This window comes from Zea mays, chromosome 1 (assembly GCF_902167145.1).
Source record: "Zea mays cultivar B73 chromosome 1, Zm-B73-REFERENCE-NAM-5.0, whole genome shotgun sequence".
NCBI lineage: Eukaryota > Viridiplantae > Streptophyta > Magnoliopsida > Poales > Poaceae > Zea > Zea mays.
Window position 1 is genome coordinate 191,571,505 of NC_050096.1, and position 17,881 is coordinate 191,589,385.

Below are 17,881 nucleotides of genomic sequence, written 5' to 3' on the forward strand. Positions count from 1 at the left end.
GGTATATTGATCGTTGTCGTTGTTATCCATTCAATTCAAAGGGTTACATGTGGTCGAGGTTCCGGACAATGTGGCCAAGAAAATGTCTCACGTTCATATGTAAACTTTGCACACTTCATCACTGACTGATGTAGGTGACGACCGATGAACTGTTCCGATCGCTTCGCGCGTCATCGCGCTCCGTTTTGTGGTTTTGCTTTTGCCCCCATCCCGTCAGCCACGACCACGTAAGGACAAACGCGAACGGAACCCTCCCCAGCAGATGAGCGGAGTAGGTGGGCGGGGTTCTCCTCCACTCCCGCTCCAGCTTTCTCTGGCCCGATCGATGCTACATTCCCGCGGCGAGCCGCTCGCCTTCCTCCGCGGGCCTTGGGCTACCCAACCCATCGCCGAGCCGCCTCGCGCGGTCCCCCCTCCATCTTTGCCCGGCTCTCTCGCCTCGGAGGACGGACAGAGAAAGAGAGGATGAGAAGGGACTCCTCGACCCGCGTCCCGCGCTCGGGCTATTGGACCGAGGGGTTGCGGTGGATTTGGAGCGCGGGGTGGACTCGTCGCTGATGGTATTCTCCGATGCAAGAGGCAGGGAGAGAGCGGGACAGGGCGGCGGCGGCGGCGGATCTCGGAGGCGTCGCCGCTAGCGTCAGGCCAACGGTATCTCTGCCCCCCGCTGTCGGTCTTCTGTTTCCCCGTCGTTGTTTGTGGTTAGGAGACCATTACCAGCTAGCAGTAGCCACCCGCGCTAGCATCCTGCTAATTGTTCTAACGAGACGCGCGAAAGGATCTCAAGAATTACTTTGCCGTTCCATGTTCCTGTTGATTTATCTGCCTGAATTAGAAACGAGACCAAATTTGATTGCTGTGAGCGAATCCCCAAATGATAATTCATTGTCCCTTCACGTGGCATTTCATGAAATGTCAGTGTCCTTTTTTTTTCAATTGCAGGATACAGCAGCTGTAAGCACAAAGCCGGCAAAGCGATACCCACTGGCCTTATGGATAGGCATATTGGGCCTGATAATGTTAGTCGCTGTGTACATCTTCTCGTTGTCTCTAAAGCAAAATGGGATGCTTTTCGGGCTGATGCAGACAAATTTGATAGAAAAGGAAAGGGAGAAGCCTTGTCATGATCCCAGTATTCCAGACACAGAAATCCCTTACTTGCACTACCCGATGCCAAATACTTATGATAGGTAATGAAGATATATACTGGGTCATGTGATTTTCCTTTTTCTATTTATTTCCAGGTTAGTGTCTGACTTGCATGTTCTTTGTCTGTTAGGAAAGAATGTGCGTGCACAGGGGTTAGGTTCTTTGCTATCTTGTCAATGCAGAGGTCCGGGAGTGGATGGGTTGAGACGTTGTTGAATAGCCATCCTAATATTAGCTCCAATGGAGAGATCTTCTCTGTCAAAGAAAGACGCAGCAATATCACCGCGATCACGAAAACACTGGACAGATTGTACAATCTGGATTGGTATAGCAGTGCTGCTAAGAACGAATGTACGGCTGCCGTGGGGCTGAAATGGATGCTCAATCAGGTAATTCTTGTATTCATCACACTCGCAGGTGGAGCAAAAACTTGCTCACGTGATAATTTGATTTCACAGAACATTTTTCATCTTGGTTATTTATACTCTAAAACCATTCTTCGAGAATAGTTTTATATTGTGGAACAAATTGTATTTACTGTTACATTTTTCCTTTTTGAAACTTAATCGAATATACCATGATTATCTTGCAATTCCAACATAGTTCCGTTTCTTATAACATACCTGTGTGTTTCCTTAAGTGGAACTTTGTTTGATTACTTATGGACTATCTGAAAACCGAGGAAATAAGACTATCAAGTTTTGATGCACTGTCTCCATCAAGATTGCCAATTTTATTTACATGGAAAATTGCTTGCCTGCAAGTGTTAAACGATCTGTTAAAATACTATAGGGAGCGGAGCTAAACTAAATAAACAATGATTTTATCATCTCTCCATCATTACCCCCCCCCCCCCCTCCGGTTTCAAAACTTGTTTGCTTGAACTTTACACAGATGATTGTTGTACTGAAGGTGTTTATTCTAGATAATGGGTACTGATAGATACGACCCTTTGTGTTCTATAGAAACTTCTGCCACAAAGTTATAGATCAGGTTGAAGGACTCATTATCTAGGGTGATTCTTGGTATATATGCTTATTTCAAAAGATCTACTGATTTCATGATTTGCACATAGAACTATTCTTTGTATCACGATTGTTTGTGCGGCTAATTTCCAAAGATATATTCAGCTTCCTTGATCTGTTTTATCTAGTGATATGCTTATTCTAGTGAAAATTATAGGGTCTAATGAAGCACCATCAAGAGATAGTTGAATACTTCAACCGAAGGGGTGTTTCCGCAATTTTTCTACTAAGAAGAAATCTTCTTCGGCGTTACGTCTCTATATTAGCAAATGCTCATGATAGTGCCATGAAACAGTTGAATGGAACTCATAAAGCTCATGTGCACTCCAAACATGAGGTGCACATCTTTCCCTTATGTTCCAGAACTAAGTCAGATTTTATTTAAGCATGCATATTTTGCTATCATAAGTATATTAAACATATATGACTGCAACTTCTATCTGCTAAAATGGTGCAGATGTGTGTCGAGTAAAAGAAAATCCTGTTGATCCTTTTTTTCCCCTTTGTGCAGGCTGAAATCCTTGCTCAATATAAGCCAACCATTGACAAAAAAACATTGATTACTGAACTAAAACGGTCTGATAAGTTGGCAGCTGATGCTCTGGTGAATTTCAAGAACACCAGGCACGTTGTCCTGTACTACGAGGATGTTGTCAGCAATCGCACGGTGAGGCGCTGTTGTTCCGTATCGTTCTGTTGAGGCTAAAACACACTCCTCATTTTCCTGACCAGCTTGTTGTTCCTGTCTTCAGATGCTCATGGATGTTCTGGATTTTCTCAGATTGCCAAAGAGGAAGCTGTTCAGTCGACATGTGAAAATCCACACAAAACGATTGTGCGATCATATAGATAACTGGGCAGATGTTACTGATTTTTTGAAGGGCACACCGTTCGAGAGCTTTTTGAATGGCTCAAGAAGATGACATGGCTAGCTGATGTATATAGTGCTATAGTGAGTTGTCCTTCTGGCGCCTCGTAGGTTTTTTTTTTTGATACCATGATGAAATAAGTATGGGCCACTGAGAGAAATAGTTAGGTAGAGATGCTTGATCCAGGCTATTAGAGCTGTAGAATAAAGATTAAAAACAATACCTTTGTGATTATCAGATATCTAATGCAAGAACTTGCAAAACTGTCTGGAGTCATTCGTGTATACATCAAAGTTTACACTTACACTTGAAAATGAATAGGCCAAGCTCCGTGGCAGAGGAACTGAGGAAAAAGGCAGAGTAGCCTATACAAAACTGATGATTTTTACTAGCAATTACAACGCACCGCGAATCGCTCAGTAGGTTTCTCGCTCGTGCTCAGATGGAGCTAGGTCTCCGTGGCCGGTGGCGGGGCGCCGGGCTGGATGGTCTTGAAGGACTCGTGCAAGCGGCGGAGCATGGCCTCGTCGCGGCTCCACTCGGCGTTGGGCGCGGTGACGAAGTGCGCGTACAGCTTGTTCCGTGCGCACGTCACCGATATGAGGCTGTGCGCGCTGGCGCCCGCCACCTCGTACTCGTAGTACACCTGGCCGGCGCCGTCGGCGCGCTCGGCGGAGCGCACGTCGTCGGCGGACGAGATCTGGTCCAGCAGCCCGACGTCGGAGAGCGCCAGGTTGTCGAGCACGGCGCTGAGCGGCGCCAGCGCGCGGATCCCGGACAGGAACGTCAGGTACTCCTTCTCCGCCCGCTTTCGCGGGTTGAAGAACTCCGAGTCCGTGCCGTTGGTGCCCTTCTCCACCTTGGACACCAGCCGCTCCTTCCACCCCTCCGGCACGTCGTACACGTACTCCGCCGTGTCCTTCTTGCTCGCGTTCCCGCCGTATCCGCCGTAGTTCGCCGCGCTCGCCGCCGTGCCATAGTACACTGTGAACTCCGCCTCGGCGCGGGACGGCGCCGTCGCCGGGGACAGCAGCAGGAGCCCCGCCGCGGCCGCAGCCACCAGCGTCGTAGCGACGGGCCTGTAGTTGTTCCCTGGCTGAGGCGGGAGCCTCAGCGACTGCAGGGGAGGGGCTGCGGCAGCCGCCTGCTGCGACGAGGCGGTCGGGGTGCATGCGGTGGTGAGGAGAGGGGACGCCACGCACGAGAGGAATGAGGGAAGCATGGTCGCCGTCGACCGTCGGTGACACGCGGACGGGGCGGTGGCGGCGAGGTGGTCCGTGGTCGTGTGCTTTGTGTTGGAGGCGACCCGCGAGAGGATAGCAGAGATCGCGTGGGCCCGTGGCTTATCCAAAGAGACGTCGACATGGCACGTTGGCGCTCGTCAAATTTTTAAATCATTTGTTTTTTTTTATCTTGAACGATTCTAAATATGAGTTTGACAAACATATTAAAAAATATTTAGGAGTGTAAAGGAGAGATGGAAACAATCGCATGCCTTCAAGCCCCCGAAGGCTAAAATGCTAGGGGTACAGCGAAATGGAAGATGAACATATGAAAAATTCAATTAATGTACCTTTTTAGTGCTAGTTTGATACACCTAAATTTATATGACTTGGGCTACTTTAACAACTCAAATTCTTTAGGACTAATTTGAAAACACGTATTGGAGAAGATCAAGGGAAAAATTAGTTTATTTTCATCACAATACCCTTCAATTCACATGTGAATTTGAGTTTCTAAACTTCCCTTAGTTATTTGCTTGGTTGACGAGGAATTAAAGGAGAACCATACTATGTTTTCTCAATCTATTGTTAGTAACACAATGTATACCGCTGAATAAATTTCATCTTGACCAAATACAGAAAAAAAATGAACGACCATGCTAAGCCAGGAATTTTAATCTGATCATTCACTAGTTTCCACCATAATAAAGCTAACAAATGGACCCTTAATTTGCAAAATGATTTACCTTTCTCATGAAAAAATGTTGTACTCTTAGAGCAAGAAATTTTTCAGGAGCCCTTGTAGAGCTCACTTTCTAAGTTATCAATTGAATACATAATTGCATAAAAATCGGTTTCTATATATTTTCACACTTCAATATTTTTAAATCTTCTGCGCTTTACAAATACATTCTCGTTATCTATCTTTTGACTAGCGGGGGATCCAAAATAGAAGCTAACTATATTTTTACACTAGAATTAGAACTATATTTCTAATAATTAAAAAAATACAAAGAGTCTCTTGAAACTGCTCCTAGGTTAAGCCACACGTTTATGGCTCAAAGTATAGAACAAGGTCACTTGATCAATAATTAAGCGAACATGTTGTATGTCGGAAATACACTTGATTAATGAATAATTTATCAGTTAATTATCCATATGAGTTTGTGTTTTAATTTTAAAACATTTGAGATGAGATACTTAAATATGAATAGAAAGTATGAATAAAGGTATTTGGAGCATCTCTAAGACTTTATAAATTATCATTTGGAAACTCGATTATATAAAAACTACTTTCTATATCTATTTATTACCCAATAACTTTTCTACATCTTATTTGTACTCTATAGAGTTATTCACGTTTTCTATATTTGGTTAGCGAGAAAACCGAAATAGAAGATGATTATATCTAGATAACCATTTAAATAAGCTGTTGAAGGGTATTTGTTTTTTTACAAAAATCGGTATTCATAAAGACTATAAAGAATATAAAGAGTCTCCCCTCTTGCTATTAAGAGGGAGAATGATTGGAGATAACTATATCAGTTGAGCCATGCCGTTCATTCCAGATTAAAATAAGTTGTTTGGACTATTGAAGCTATAATTAATAGAGATAAAATATGATATAAACAGTAGAATCTAATCTATATCTATACTATACTTAAAGCACCAGTTTCAACGGTCGTCATGCGTCATTTTTTCTACAAATAACTCCTCATAGCTATTTCAAATTAATCCGCTGCACGTCTATAGATGCCAAACGACACCCGACACGGGCCAGATGCACGCGGGCCACAATTATGGCACAAGCACGTCATGTCGGCCTGCTAATTGTGTCGGACCAGCCCGTCGATCTATTTAATTAAATCAGCGTAACAACGCCCGACACGAGCTAGATGCACGCGGGCCACAACTATAACACAGACACGTCATGCCGGCCTGCTAACTGTGTCGGGCCAGCCCGTTAGCCCGTCGATCCATTTAATTAAATCAACGTAACAACGCCCGACATGAGCTAGATGCACGCGGGCCACAACTATGACACAGACACGTCATGCCGGCCTGAATAATCGTGTCGGGACGGGCCAGCACTACGGGCCGAGACTACAGCCCAAGCACGGCACGACGTTCTTTGCTCTTGCAAGCATTAGGTCGTTTATGAGACCATATTGGCGCAATGGACTAAATGGTGTTTGAGGTTGCTGAATTGGATGTAGCAGCAATGATTTGTCACACTAACATCAAAAAGAAAGGTTATTTGTTGGTTTTAAACGTTAGTAATTGCTACGAAGTAGCATAATTTATATGGAGCGCATATAATTTTCATTGATGCATGACTTTAGTAATCACTCTATATTTTGATCTATCTTTTTTATAAGTTTGACTTCATGGGATTTATTTTATAAACTTGATTTCACAAACTTTCTCTTATTTGGTCTCTGTATGATAGAATTATGTCATTTTATAATCTTTGTTCATTTAGTCAATCGTCGTGAACTCTCTTTTAATCGCTCACTTTATTGACCGTGTTTACCAAGACATATTTGTATGGAGTAAACAATAACATCAGTTAGCAAAATCAAAAAATATATTATACAGAGAACAGAGACAATTAATAAAAAATCTTGAATTTTTTTATAAATAGTTTATGTGGTATTATTGTAAGCCGTCGCAACGCACGGAGAACCGACTACGAATTAAATCGAAACTAACATCACAGCGACGGTCATCAAATCGTGCTCAACTTAGTGGCCAAACCACCGGTCCTACCTGGTGGCACCCACGCAAAGGCAACAGAAACGGAGAAACCCACGACAAGCCCAAACAAAAACTCAAAAAAATCTCGCCTGCCATCTCGCGGTCCAGCCCCGTCGTTCACCTCAATCTCCACGCGTCACCGCCGCCTTCCGGCGAGTCTATTCCCCTCCGCCACGCCGTCGAAGCTTTCCAGACCCCGCAGCGGTTCGGATAAGGCGGCCGCCCGCCACCCGCCCTCGTTTCGGCCCCACTCGTCTCGGCCCCGGGACCGCTTCGGGGTGGATCTAGGGTTGCGTGGGGAGGGGTTCTGGAAGCCTCCGCCGCGATGGACGAGGCGGACGATGACGCCCGCACCTTCAAGGTCGGATTCACCGCCGCCGGAGAGAAGCAGTTCCGGGAGCTCGTGAGGGAGAAGCTGCGCGGGTTCAGGAGGGGCCTGGACGACACCCTCCTGGTACGGTTTTCTTCCGTCGCCCTCCGACTCGTTAGCTTATGGTACTAGCGGTTGATTGCGGCTGTTCAAGGACTTGGGGTTCTCTGCAGACTGCAGCTTCAAGTTTTTGGTCGAACTCAATTAACACTTAACAGTATGTAAAGGACTGGTTAGAATTAAAGATGGCTTGTGCGAGTTACGCAACTGTGCCCTGTGTTTTCGTTCAGTGCCGCCCCGCATATAACACCTATTGCTGGAATCAGTCAGTAATCTAATGTCGTTACATCTCGTGGGCCTGCAACTATTACTATGTGATGGCTGTTTGTTCAGGCTAATTGCTGTCTGTTTTCTTTCCCAACTTATAATGTGCTCACTATGCACCAGACTGTTTATAGGTGGGTTCAACAAATGTAATGGATTGGTGGTGGTGCACTATATGCACTAGATTGTTGTGGTGCACTATACTTATGAAGCCTCTTCTCGAACTGAGGATTTTTAAATCAGGATGAATATGAAGTGTTTGTCTAATTGAAGCATGCCTTAGTTTGTACTGCTTCAGTAACTGCCATGTTACTTGATGGCCGTTTTTTATCAGACTGTAGAATGGATCTTACTTGTTGCTGCTAGTCAATATTTTTAGTTGGGCATGCAAGCTTGTCTGTGAGTTAGCTTTTTCACAGGTGAACAAATTACAAATGTACATTACAAATCACAATCGTCAAATTGGTTATCCAGTTCACAAGTGTTGCATGTTATCTGCGGTCTTTTTGATGCAACTTAAATGTAATACTTATTTCGAGCATGGTATATCATAATAATGTTGAGTGAGTTTACTATCCTTGCATGTTAACATATGTGCCTCTTCCGTTCATCACAATTGCACTATTCATATACTTTTAGCCTTAAATTTATAATATTAGTCAACAGTGCCCAAAACAGACAAACAGTGGTGTATGCAGTTTCACTGATAGAACAAAGGGACCTATGAAAGAGTCCGCTGTTATGTTTTTCCCTGTTTTAGTGAATGGTGAAACAATCCAAGTTCGATATTTATCTTTTCTGAGGAAGCACCACAAGTCCACAATACATGGATTACATTGTTTACGTGCATACTTTGTCTGATTGAAAATAGATGTCATTTTATTATTCCTAACTTGTCACAGGAAATGCATGCCATCCTGGAACTTCTAGTTCTATATATCTTTGTTCTTTTTCGTCCTTCCTTGCTCTTATTAAATAGATTCATTATTCTCATAAATAAATGACCCCCGTTTTCCAGTGCAGTATAATAAAGGGCAACGAGGTCAATATACTAACTTCCTTAATCCTTGTGCACAACTCTGAAACTGCATTGCATTTTGTTTTACAGGGAGTAATGCTTTTGATTGCCGTGTACCAACTTTTGTAATCATCGTCATTATCTTACCCTAGTTTTCACTTTATCATGTTGGGATATTTGAAGGGAAACAATAAGTGGATCTCTGTTGCTGTCTTAAGTGCAGGATTATGTTACTATCATGCTCCAGAATGGAAAACGTAAGGATCAAGCCAGTATGGAACTCCATGTATTTCTAGGGGATGATAGTGCAGTATTCGTTTCCTGGTTAGTACTGATCGCACGCATTTCCATTGTTTGTATTCTTTGTTTGTCACCTGTCTGATCTAGTCCCTGATATATTTTGCATGCACATACTTTTTGTATTGTAATTGCTAACTCGCTAATAAGATTGCTATATACAATGGTAAAAGGTTAGTAAATGGTCACCCCTAATTTTAGCATAGACATGGCAAGCGGCATTGTATGTGCCCTAGTATTTGGTTCACTATTCGATGATCGGACAAGTATGTTTATATTGAGTAATAATAAAATAAGGCTCCGATGCACCTTTCCTGTATGAAGAATGAAACTAGCAACTAACTGTGGTGGCACCAAAAGGCAGAGGTTTTGCCAAAGTTGTGTTTCCTAAAGACTTCACAGTAGATGGGCAGAAAGCAGAGGCTTTGACAAGTTTGTGCTTGGTAAATACTTTGCATTAGGTATTCTATGGTATTTATATATTTGTGAACGCTACAAGGGCCTAGTGAACATTGACTACACTTTAGAGTTAGGCCACATGAATGGCTCCCAATATGTATGTACCTTAAAAGTTTAGTTGAATCTAGGTACCTATGCCTTCTAAACACCTGTTATTTAGAATTTTAGATCAGTCCTTATAAGTTATAAGCGTGATTGTTATTGAGGTCATTGATAAATCCACTCATGATAAGTACATCAATCATGAGAATGAATCCTCCACATCCACCCCCACTCACCCATCCAACCAAAAGGAATCTTTTTCACACTTTTTTTTGAATTCATGCAGTGTATTTGAAATCACATTGTGGAGACTGTTATAAGTTCTTAACAGCAAATGGAAATGAGAACATCGGAGCTACTTTTACTTTTGAAACTGACATATGCACTGAGAAATGTGTACTCTTATCTTTTCTTGGCAAGCAGTCCATGGTAATGCATATCTCCTGAGTTAATTCAGCATCCTAATTCATAGGCATCAGCAAGTATGGCTAGAAGATAGAAAAACATTCTTGGTTGGTTTTCATATTATCTCATCACATTTTATATGAATCTGCTACTCATATCGTTTTGTTTTTGCAGGTTGTGGGAACATCTTTCTTTAAATATGCACTTATATGTGCAAGCACAAGAACAAACTCAGGTGGTTAAGGATGATGAGGCCCCCAAAGAAGTATCTGGAAAAGATAAATCATCAGATATGTTCCCAAGAAGCAAATGTCAAACTCATTCTGAGCACCCAATTGAATCAAGTGCAGCCACTACTAGGAAACGTGATAAGCGGGAATGGAAGGGAATTGGTCGGGCGGGTAATGAAAAATTTCCACTTCGAAATGTACTAACTGATATTCTTCACGGGGAAGAGAAAAAATCTCAAAAGTCCAATGAAATACGATACCCTTCATCAAAACAACAGAATGGCAGAAAGCGTGACAGGGATGATGAACCACAACAAGCAAAGGTGTGATGTATTACCTATTACTGGCAAGTTAGGGAACACTGTGCTTTCACAGACACGCGCGCGCGCACACACACGCGCGCGCGCGCACGCGCACGCTATGCCTAAATGTTTGTCTATATTTTCCCAGAACGGACTTGACAAGACTCTGTTAGCTCTAAATTAGTTGCAACTTGCAAATATGTGGTGTAAACTATAGCATTACCATTTTATGCAATTAACTCCCTACCAATTATTTATTAGTTACCATTTTCCAACAATTAAGTCCCTACCAATATTTAATTATTTATTGGCAACCGACGAACCAAATGTTTGTCCATCATGGAAGTGTAATGTGAGTTTGGAGTTTGGACAGCTCATATTCAGTAAGAATGCTGGAGTTTCTTCGGTTAGAAACAACCGACAAAGCTTGTCTATCATGTTAGTTTGTAATTTGGAGAACTATCTGAGTAGGCAGTCCATTTAGTTTATTTTTTTAGAATTTTTGTGAATATTTTGTACTCCCTCCGTTCCACTTATAAGTCGTTCTGGGTTTTTCTTATGTGTCTAGATTTATATTCTATGGCTAGATACATAGTAACAGTTATGTATCCAGAAAAGCCAGAATGACCTATAATTTGGAATGGAGGGAGTATCAAGTTTGGATAAAGAATTTGCTTGTTTGAACTTTGAACTGCTGACCGCTAAGGGGTGAGCATCATAGTGAATCTCTCTAAGCCCTTCGTTGGTCCACTCACATATTTTCCCTCTGTTATATTCTATTACTTCTTACTTCAAAAACCTAATTTGACTTTTTAGGTACTATGACTTATAAAATCAGCTTGTTTTCTTTGTTAACAGAGAGACACCTCATCACGCCCCATGCTTGGTGGTGGTGCTTCCCGTCGTCTTCTACAGTTTGCTGTTCGAGATGCAGTAAAAGCTGTACAGCCAGCCAGCACCTCTGCTGAACCAGCATCCAAGCGTCTGCGCTCTGTGGTTGCCACTACTTCTGCAGAGAACATGCGTGATAGGAGATCAGAAAAATCTCAGGACTACCTGAACGATAGAAGATCAGAAAGATCTCAAGATAACTCGAGTGACAGAAGATCAGAAAGAACTAGACCAATGCTACAGGTACAAGGAGCTGCTTTAGCTCTTAGAGCTGCAGCGGAAGCTGCTGCAGATTCTACAAAGGCTAGATCTACTGGAAGTGTTTTCAAGCGATTGGGTCAAGGGAATGTTGTGAAACAACCATCTCGTTCTCGTGAAGAGAAGAGAGATTATGCTGATTTTGAGCCAGTTACGACCGCAAATGAACATGGTTCTGATCGATATGTTAATAATGAGGAATCTGAAGAGGAATATAGAGAGCTAACCATGGCTGATAGGGTAGCAGGAATGAATGTTGATTCGGGCTCTGAAGATGATGTGGACCGAGATGAGGGGGTTACAAGATACCAAACTTCTATTTCACATGAAGATACTTTCTCATCATTTGCAGAGAAGAAAACTGTATCGGCACAATGCAGTGTTGAACTAGAGACCGATGCAATAAGGCCTTCAAGTGTGAATCACGAGGAGCAACCTGTCCCTTCATTAACAAATACAACAAGTAAAGCTGTGTCTATTTCTGTTGATGTAAATATGGTGGAACCTCCCAGTTATGAAACACCAAAAGATGTTCATGTTGTGGAGAAGCCTTATGTTGCACCCATGAATTCAAATGCCACAAGTGTGGCTACCAATACCAAAGTAAGCAGCCATGTATGTTGAAAAAACAAGTTTGGTACTTAAATTTCTTCCTACATATTGAGTCACCCATTCTTTTGCATTTTGGTTAGGTTTGTATTATATATGGTTAAGGTTTCTACCAGATGTCCTTTTGATTTGTGACTAGATTTTTACAGTTCATAATCAAGTCCTAAGGCAATATTGTAGTCTTTCCTTGATAAATAATAGTTACACTTATATGCTACTTGAATAAATGGCAGAGCAGTTGGGGCATGGATCTTTCTATTCTGCCTTCTCTTGATGATAACTGCCTGTGAATGCTTATTTGCATTTGCTTCCAGTAAAAAAAAGGATGAAAAAAAACAGTTGTTGGCATCTCCTATTACTGCTGTATATGCTCTCAGCCATTAACAAAATGGCACATCATGTCTTCTTCCACACATCTTGTTGATTATGATGCTCATTGGTTTTCTTGTCTATTTCCTATGATCATTTGTCTTGTCTCGTGGGTGTATGCCCTAACTATGGGATAATCCTTGAGTAAATTTGCTTCTGACTGGTGTCAACTTTCATTCAGGAATTAGGCCATGCAGAAGTTCAAAAGGATTCTCAGCGGTCTGCACCATCTGGTATGTCACATATCTACCGATATAAGATTCACTTAAGGGTGGTAATGGATCGTGATCCAAATGGTTTCTTTACAATTTGTTTGAGCCCTTAATTAATTTTAGTTCAAAATTGAATAGAAATAGAGCCCGATCCTAATCCAATCCGATCCTTGAATTTTATAGTGTAAAGTTTAGAGCCCATTACCACCCCTAAATCCACTTATGTTATTACCTTTCATCTGCTGATCTGTTCATATTGACACATGCCAATCTTCTGTCCGGTTGACTATATCTGATCGTTCCTGTTGGTTTTGTGTCCTTCCTTTTCTTCAATAATTGTTAAAACATTGATACATGCAGTAATACACTAGTCAGCCCACCATATTTATTTTACCATATCCCAACTTGCATGGGATTAGAAGGGCAGGCCTGGTACAGTGGTGAGAGCTGTCTCAATGAATCACCAGGTTGTGCGTTCGAAGCGGCCTCTTCGCATTTGTGGGAGAAAGACTTAGCCTCGGTTTATCCCTTACCTAAGAAAAAAAATGTGCAGTTACTACTTACTAGTACAGCAAAATTTGTAAGGATCTGTTGCCTTTGTGATATATTGAGATATGTTGATGCACTGCGCAAGTCATTATTACAATCAATCATAAATAGGAATGGGTTAATCTTGAAGACTGTCATTGATCGCTTGGTATAATATATCTTGTCTTTGTAGTTCCGGTTTCATATAGCACATCACATCCGACAGTGGATGCAGATTCGAGAACACTTTATGTTAGCAATGTGGGTATTTATATACTCTCATCACCTTTATATTATTTTGTGCCAAATAATTATTTTATTCACCTCTGTCAAATTATTTGAAGGTTCACTTTGCTGCCACCAAGGACTCATTATCTCGCCATTTCAACAAGTTTGGTGCAGTACTGAAAGTAGTCATTGTCACTAATGCTGCAACGGGTCAGCCAACAGGGTCAGCTTAATTTTAACTTTTTAATGCTTATTATTAGCTGAGATAAGATTTGTATCATGCTGTTTATTTTACCTGTACAAGAGAAAGATTTATGTTGAACTCCTGTAATTTTGTTGCTTAAATGTAATGAAATTTGGTTTGTTCGTGGTGGGAAAATGTTTGCAAGTTATAGGTGCTTAAACTTAACAGTAGATAATTTCCCAATGGCCACAAATGTGAATGCTATCTGTCAGGACATTTTTTTTCTTGAACACGCAGGAGAGCTGTGTATCATTATATTAAAAGAAGAAAGAAACAAGGTCTAAAATAGATCGGGGTACAACTGACGCCTTACGGCGGCCTAAACGAAAACTAACATAGACTGACTCATCTATAAAACTCTAGCCCACATGTGAGAGGGAAGCAACAAGGGAGGTCAGCCCCTTGGCCCCAGCAGTCTCCCACAGACGGCGCTCATCCCCAATTTGGATTAGGAAATTAGCAATATTAGGGGAAAGGCCATCAAAGATGCATTTGTTCCGGTGATTCCATAAAATCCAAGCACCCAGAATAATGAGGGAGTTTAGGCCATCTCTGAAGGACCCCTGAATAGCTTCTTTTGCTTGATGCCACCACTCCATAAAATTAATATTCGTTGGTTGGGGAGCCAAACCCTGCAGCCCGAATTGCCTAAGAAGGAGGAACCATCATTCTCTTGAGAAGACGCAATTCACAAGCAGATGGTCAATTGTCTCCCTCTCCTGATCACACAAAGGACATCTTTCCGGATGATCCAGCCCTCGCTTCTCAATTCTATCTGCCGTCCAACATTTCTTGTGAGCCACCAACCACAAGAAGAATCGACATTTGGGCGGAGCCCAAGTTTTCCAAATCCGCTCGAATGGTTCGAACTCCACAGAACCAAGGAAGAGCCCCTCATAAGCAGCTTTAACCGAAAAATATGCTTGTCCTCCTTTTCAGGGTAAAGATCAACTTGGGCCACCAGATCCCCAAAGGCGCAGAAAGTCTGCAAGTGCACCAACAGATAAACTCCCAGGAATATCATTAATCCAGAAATGATCTTCGATCGCCTCCTGAACTGTCCTTTTGTTAATCAGCTTCTTAGGAATGGTCTCAAAAAGTCGGGGAGCGATATCCACAATCCGCTGCCCACCCAACCATCGATCACTCCAGAAAAGGGTAGAGGCTCCACTTCCTATCTCAGAATACAAGGCCACTTGTAGAAACTCTCGAATTTTTCTCGGGATATGAAGAGGCAGGGATGACCAGGGCCGACCTGGCTCAGTTTTTTGCAGCCAAGCCCAACACATTTTAAGAGCTCAACTCAGTTCAGTGATGCTGAAAATACCCAACCCACCAAGCTCGTGAGGTCTGCACACTCTACCCCAGGCCACTGCACAATGTCCACCCATGGCATTTTTACGACCACGCCAAAGGAACTCTCTTCTAATTTTATCAATGTCTTTCAAAGTAGCAGAAGGCGGGTCCACAGCCATAGCACTGTAAATCAGCATCCCTGTCAAAACAGATTGCACCAGTACACTACACTAAACTTCTTAATGTTTCAATGAACATTAAATTTATAATAATTGGTTATACTTATATTACATAAGCCCCTCCATTTGATTGCTTTTAGCAGATGTAATTTGTGCAGTTCAAGTTTGAATTCTTGAATTGATGTTTTTGAGCTGAATTATGGTTGAATATGACTGCAATTGATGCAGAAATAACATAGGGACTTAATTCTGAACTCAGGAATATTTGTATGTTTTTTGAAGAGAACTCAATGAGTCCTTGCTATCATACAGGTCTGCCTATGTAGAGTTCTTACACAAAGAATCAGCTGAACGAGCGTTGTCGTTGAATGGCACATCATTTATGACTCGTATTCTCAAGGTATGATTATTCTTTATCTTTTGAACTTTTTTTAGACTACATTTCACTTCTCTACCAATAGACATGGTATTGTCTAACATGGTATTCAAGTAGAGGTTTAATATGGATGATAGTTCTTTTAATGGGTTTTGTTTTATATTCTTATACTGGCATCTTATTGCTCTGTTCACCGTAGTTTTAGATTCCCAGAAAGTAATGACTAAGGTGAGGTCTGTGTTGCTTTTCCTTCTAATGTAGGTTGTTCGACGAAGTTCTCATGAAGCAGCTCATTTTTATGGTTGGCCTGGTATTGGACGATCATCATTATATGGTAGGCATGGTAGGATGGCATACCCAAGAGCTGTTCACCCCGGTGGTTCCTTTAGAGGGCGTGCTCCGATGAAAGCTGGCGCTAGAAGTTTACAGTGGAAACGGGAGCCTTCAGGCACTGATTCAAGTGCAGGTGCGAAAAATGACATGAGTGTGCCATTTTCCTGTGAACAGGTCCTCCCGCCGGCAACATAGGGGAGCATACTATAGCTGATATAATGAGAACTGAATGGTATGTTACTCGTCGCCCCTAATGGCTGAATATGGAAAGCAAGCTGAGAAGATTGTTCCTTCCTGATGCAGCGTAAAACAAAAGTCCGAAAAAACATGAAAATACAAAAAAAACAACAACTAAAACTTAAGGAAAAAAAGAGGGGGAGTTTGGCATTAGGATATGGCTTATCATTCTGGTAACCGGATTGGGTCGTCTTTGCCATATGCGAGTAGGATGACAGCCTGAGCAATTTTCTGTGGACTCCAGCTATCTGAAAAAAGGATTCACATTCGAAATAATCACAACATTTGGGTTGTGTTGGATGGAAGATGCTTATCAGTAGAACAAGATGGGCAGATTTTGGACGAGGTAAGCCTCAACTGTATAGAAGTAACCTATCAATCTGTACCCTTATCTGAATCAATCTCTTTCCCAACCTGAAAAGAAAAAAAAAGCCAACACAAATGATGTGTCTTCTTCTGTTTTTTTTACTCCATGAACTGTTATTTATTGTACTGATTGTTGATTTTTAGTTGGACATTCAATTTGTTGTCAAACAGTTTAACAATGATTCTTCCGTGTGGTTTATAATTAGATTCACCGTGCTGCCTGACTTACAAAATCCAGTTTACTGTCTGATGAGAATGCAGTTTATACTCGCGATGTCTTACCAAGGTTCTTGTATATTTATGGGTTGGCCTGCCTGTCCGAATCTTTCTTGCACATTATATGCTTTTCATTCAATGATGCAGCTACTCATCATGTGGGTTGACACTGCTCGTCGTTGGAGGACTTGTATATATCTTTTTTTGCGGGGAGGACTTGTATATATCTGGCCATTAGTTTACTGACTAATGGTGCATGCTTTGGGAAAAGTAATTTGTTGGAAGCTTATATTAACTCTAAAAAGGCAAAAAATGGCCTTTTTCTTCTGTCTTGTTTCCTTGGAATCACAATGCTTTATGTGGTAAACATCTTTGGTTCTCGGATGGGTGCGGGTATGGTTGCGTAGGAGCAACCGTTATGCATTTATGTACTCTCAAGTATTCTAGTCACTTTAGGTTTATAAATGTATATATGGATATGGACACAGGATGTACTTGATATGTGCGCGATGTATAGGTAGGTTGCTACGTAGTCTAGCTGTAGCCAAGCATCTGCAGTTATCAATTTATATCTAAAAGAAAACCGTACGAGAGACGCCGCCCCGTCCACAAGGTCCCTCAGCTCGCGGCGGGCGTAGTGCTGAGACTATCTGCAACGTTTAACGCTACCGCGCCCTCTCCTCAGCTCGCGGCGGGCGTAGTGCTGAGACTATCTGCAACGTTTAACGCCCCTCTCCTCAGCTCGCGGCGGGCGTAGTGCTGAGACTATCTGCAACGTTTAACGCTACCGCGCCCTCTCCCCTGCGTAGGGGCCCTCTACGCGCTGCAGGTGTGGGCCTCTACGCGCTGCAGCTGTAGGGGTGGGCGCGGGAGTCTCTCAAATCAAGGGATCACTATTCACCTCCTACAGCACTGTGCTGTGGGGCCACGAGTAATTGTTAGTAGATAAAAAAATTAGTAGTAGATATAGAAAATAATATTTTATAGTTGTAGTGGAGTATAGGGGGAACCGCTGCGGGAGATGAAAACATATGGGTGAAATGTTGATGATGTGACCCAAAAAAGTGGG

At 42.2% G+C, this 17,881-nt stretch overlaps 3 protein-coding genes across 16 annotated transcripts; 2 read left to right on the top strand and 1 right to left on the bottom strand.

The window, feature by feature from the left end:
- Positions 1-201: 201 nt before the first annotated feature.
- On the top strand, positions 202-3,329 carry LOC100384402 (P-loop containing nucleoside triphosphate hydrolase superfamily protein). Of its 5 annotated transcripts, none has more exons than XM_008648111.3 (6): positions 202-651; positions 943-1,190; positions 1,280-1,538; positions 2,332-2,511; positions 2,686-2,841; positions 2,927-3,329. In XM_008648111.3, exons 1-6 carry the CDS (start codon positions 571-573, stop codon positions 3,095-3,097), a joined length of 1,095 nt encoding a protein of 364 aa, XP_008646333.1. In that variant the 5' UTR covers positions 202-570; the 3' UTR covers positions 3,098-3,329.
- On the bottom strand, positions 3,254-4,330 carry LOC100282049 (thylakoid lumenal 19 kDa protein). The gene has a single exon (NM_001154962.1). The coding sequence runs from the start codon at positions 4,263-4,265 to the stop codon at positions 3,492-3,494; it is 774 nt and encodes a 257-aa protein (NP_001148434.1). The 5' UTR covers positions 4,266-4,330; the 3' UTR covers positions 3,254-3,491.
- Positions 4,331-6,984: 2,654 nt separating this feature from the next.
- On the top strand, positions 6,985-17,144 carry LOC100383360 (RNA binding (RRM/RBD/RNP motifs) family protein). 10 transcript variants are annotated; one of them, XR_552746.2, is made up of 10 exons: positions 6,985-7,477; positions 8,959-9,059; positions 10,113-10,491; positions 11,329-12,234; positions 12,779-12,830; positions 13,531-13,598; positions 13,682-13,788; positions 15,597-15,684; positions 15,922-16,576; positions 16,960-17,144. XR_552746.2 is itself a non-coding variant. In XM_035959431.1 (10 exons), exons 3-10 carry the CDS (start codon positions 9,868-9,870, stop codon positions 16,186-16,188), a joined length of 1,962 nt encoding a protein of 653 aa, XP_035815324.1. In that variant the 5' UTR covers positions 6,985-7,477; positions 8,954-9,059; positions 9,820-9,867; the 3' UTR covers positions 16,189-17,139. The 10 variants fall into 10 exon arrangements, 8 of the variants coding, with proteins under 8 accessions (XP_035815324.1, XP_035815328.1, XP_008644789.1 ...); XM_035959431.1 differs by adding an exon at positions 9,820-9,962 and having other exon boundaries at positions 8,954-9,059; positions 15,922-17,139; XM_035959435.1 differs by adding an exon at positions 9,820-9,962 and having other exon boundaries at positions 8,954-9,059; positions 11,329-12,222; positions 15,922-17,139.
- Positions 17,145-17,881: the final 737 nt, after the last annotated feature.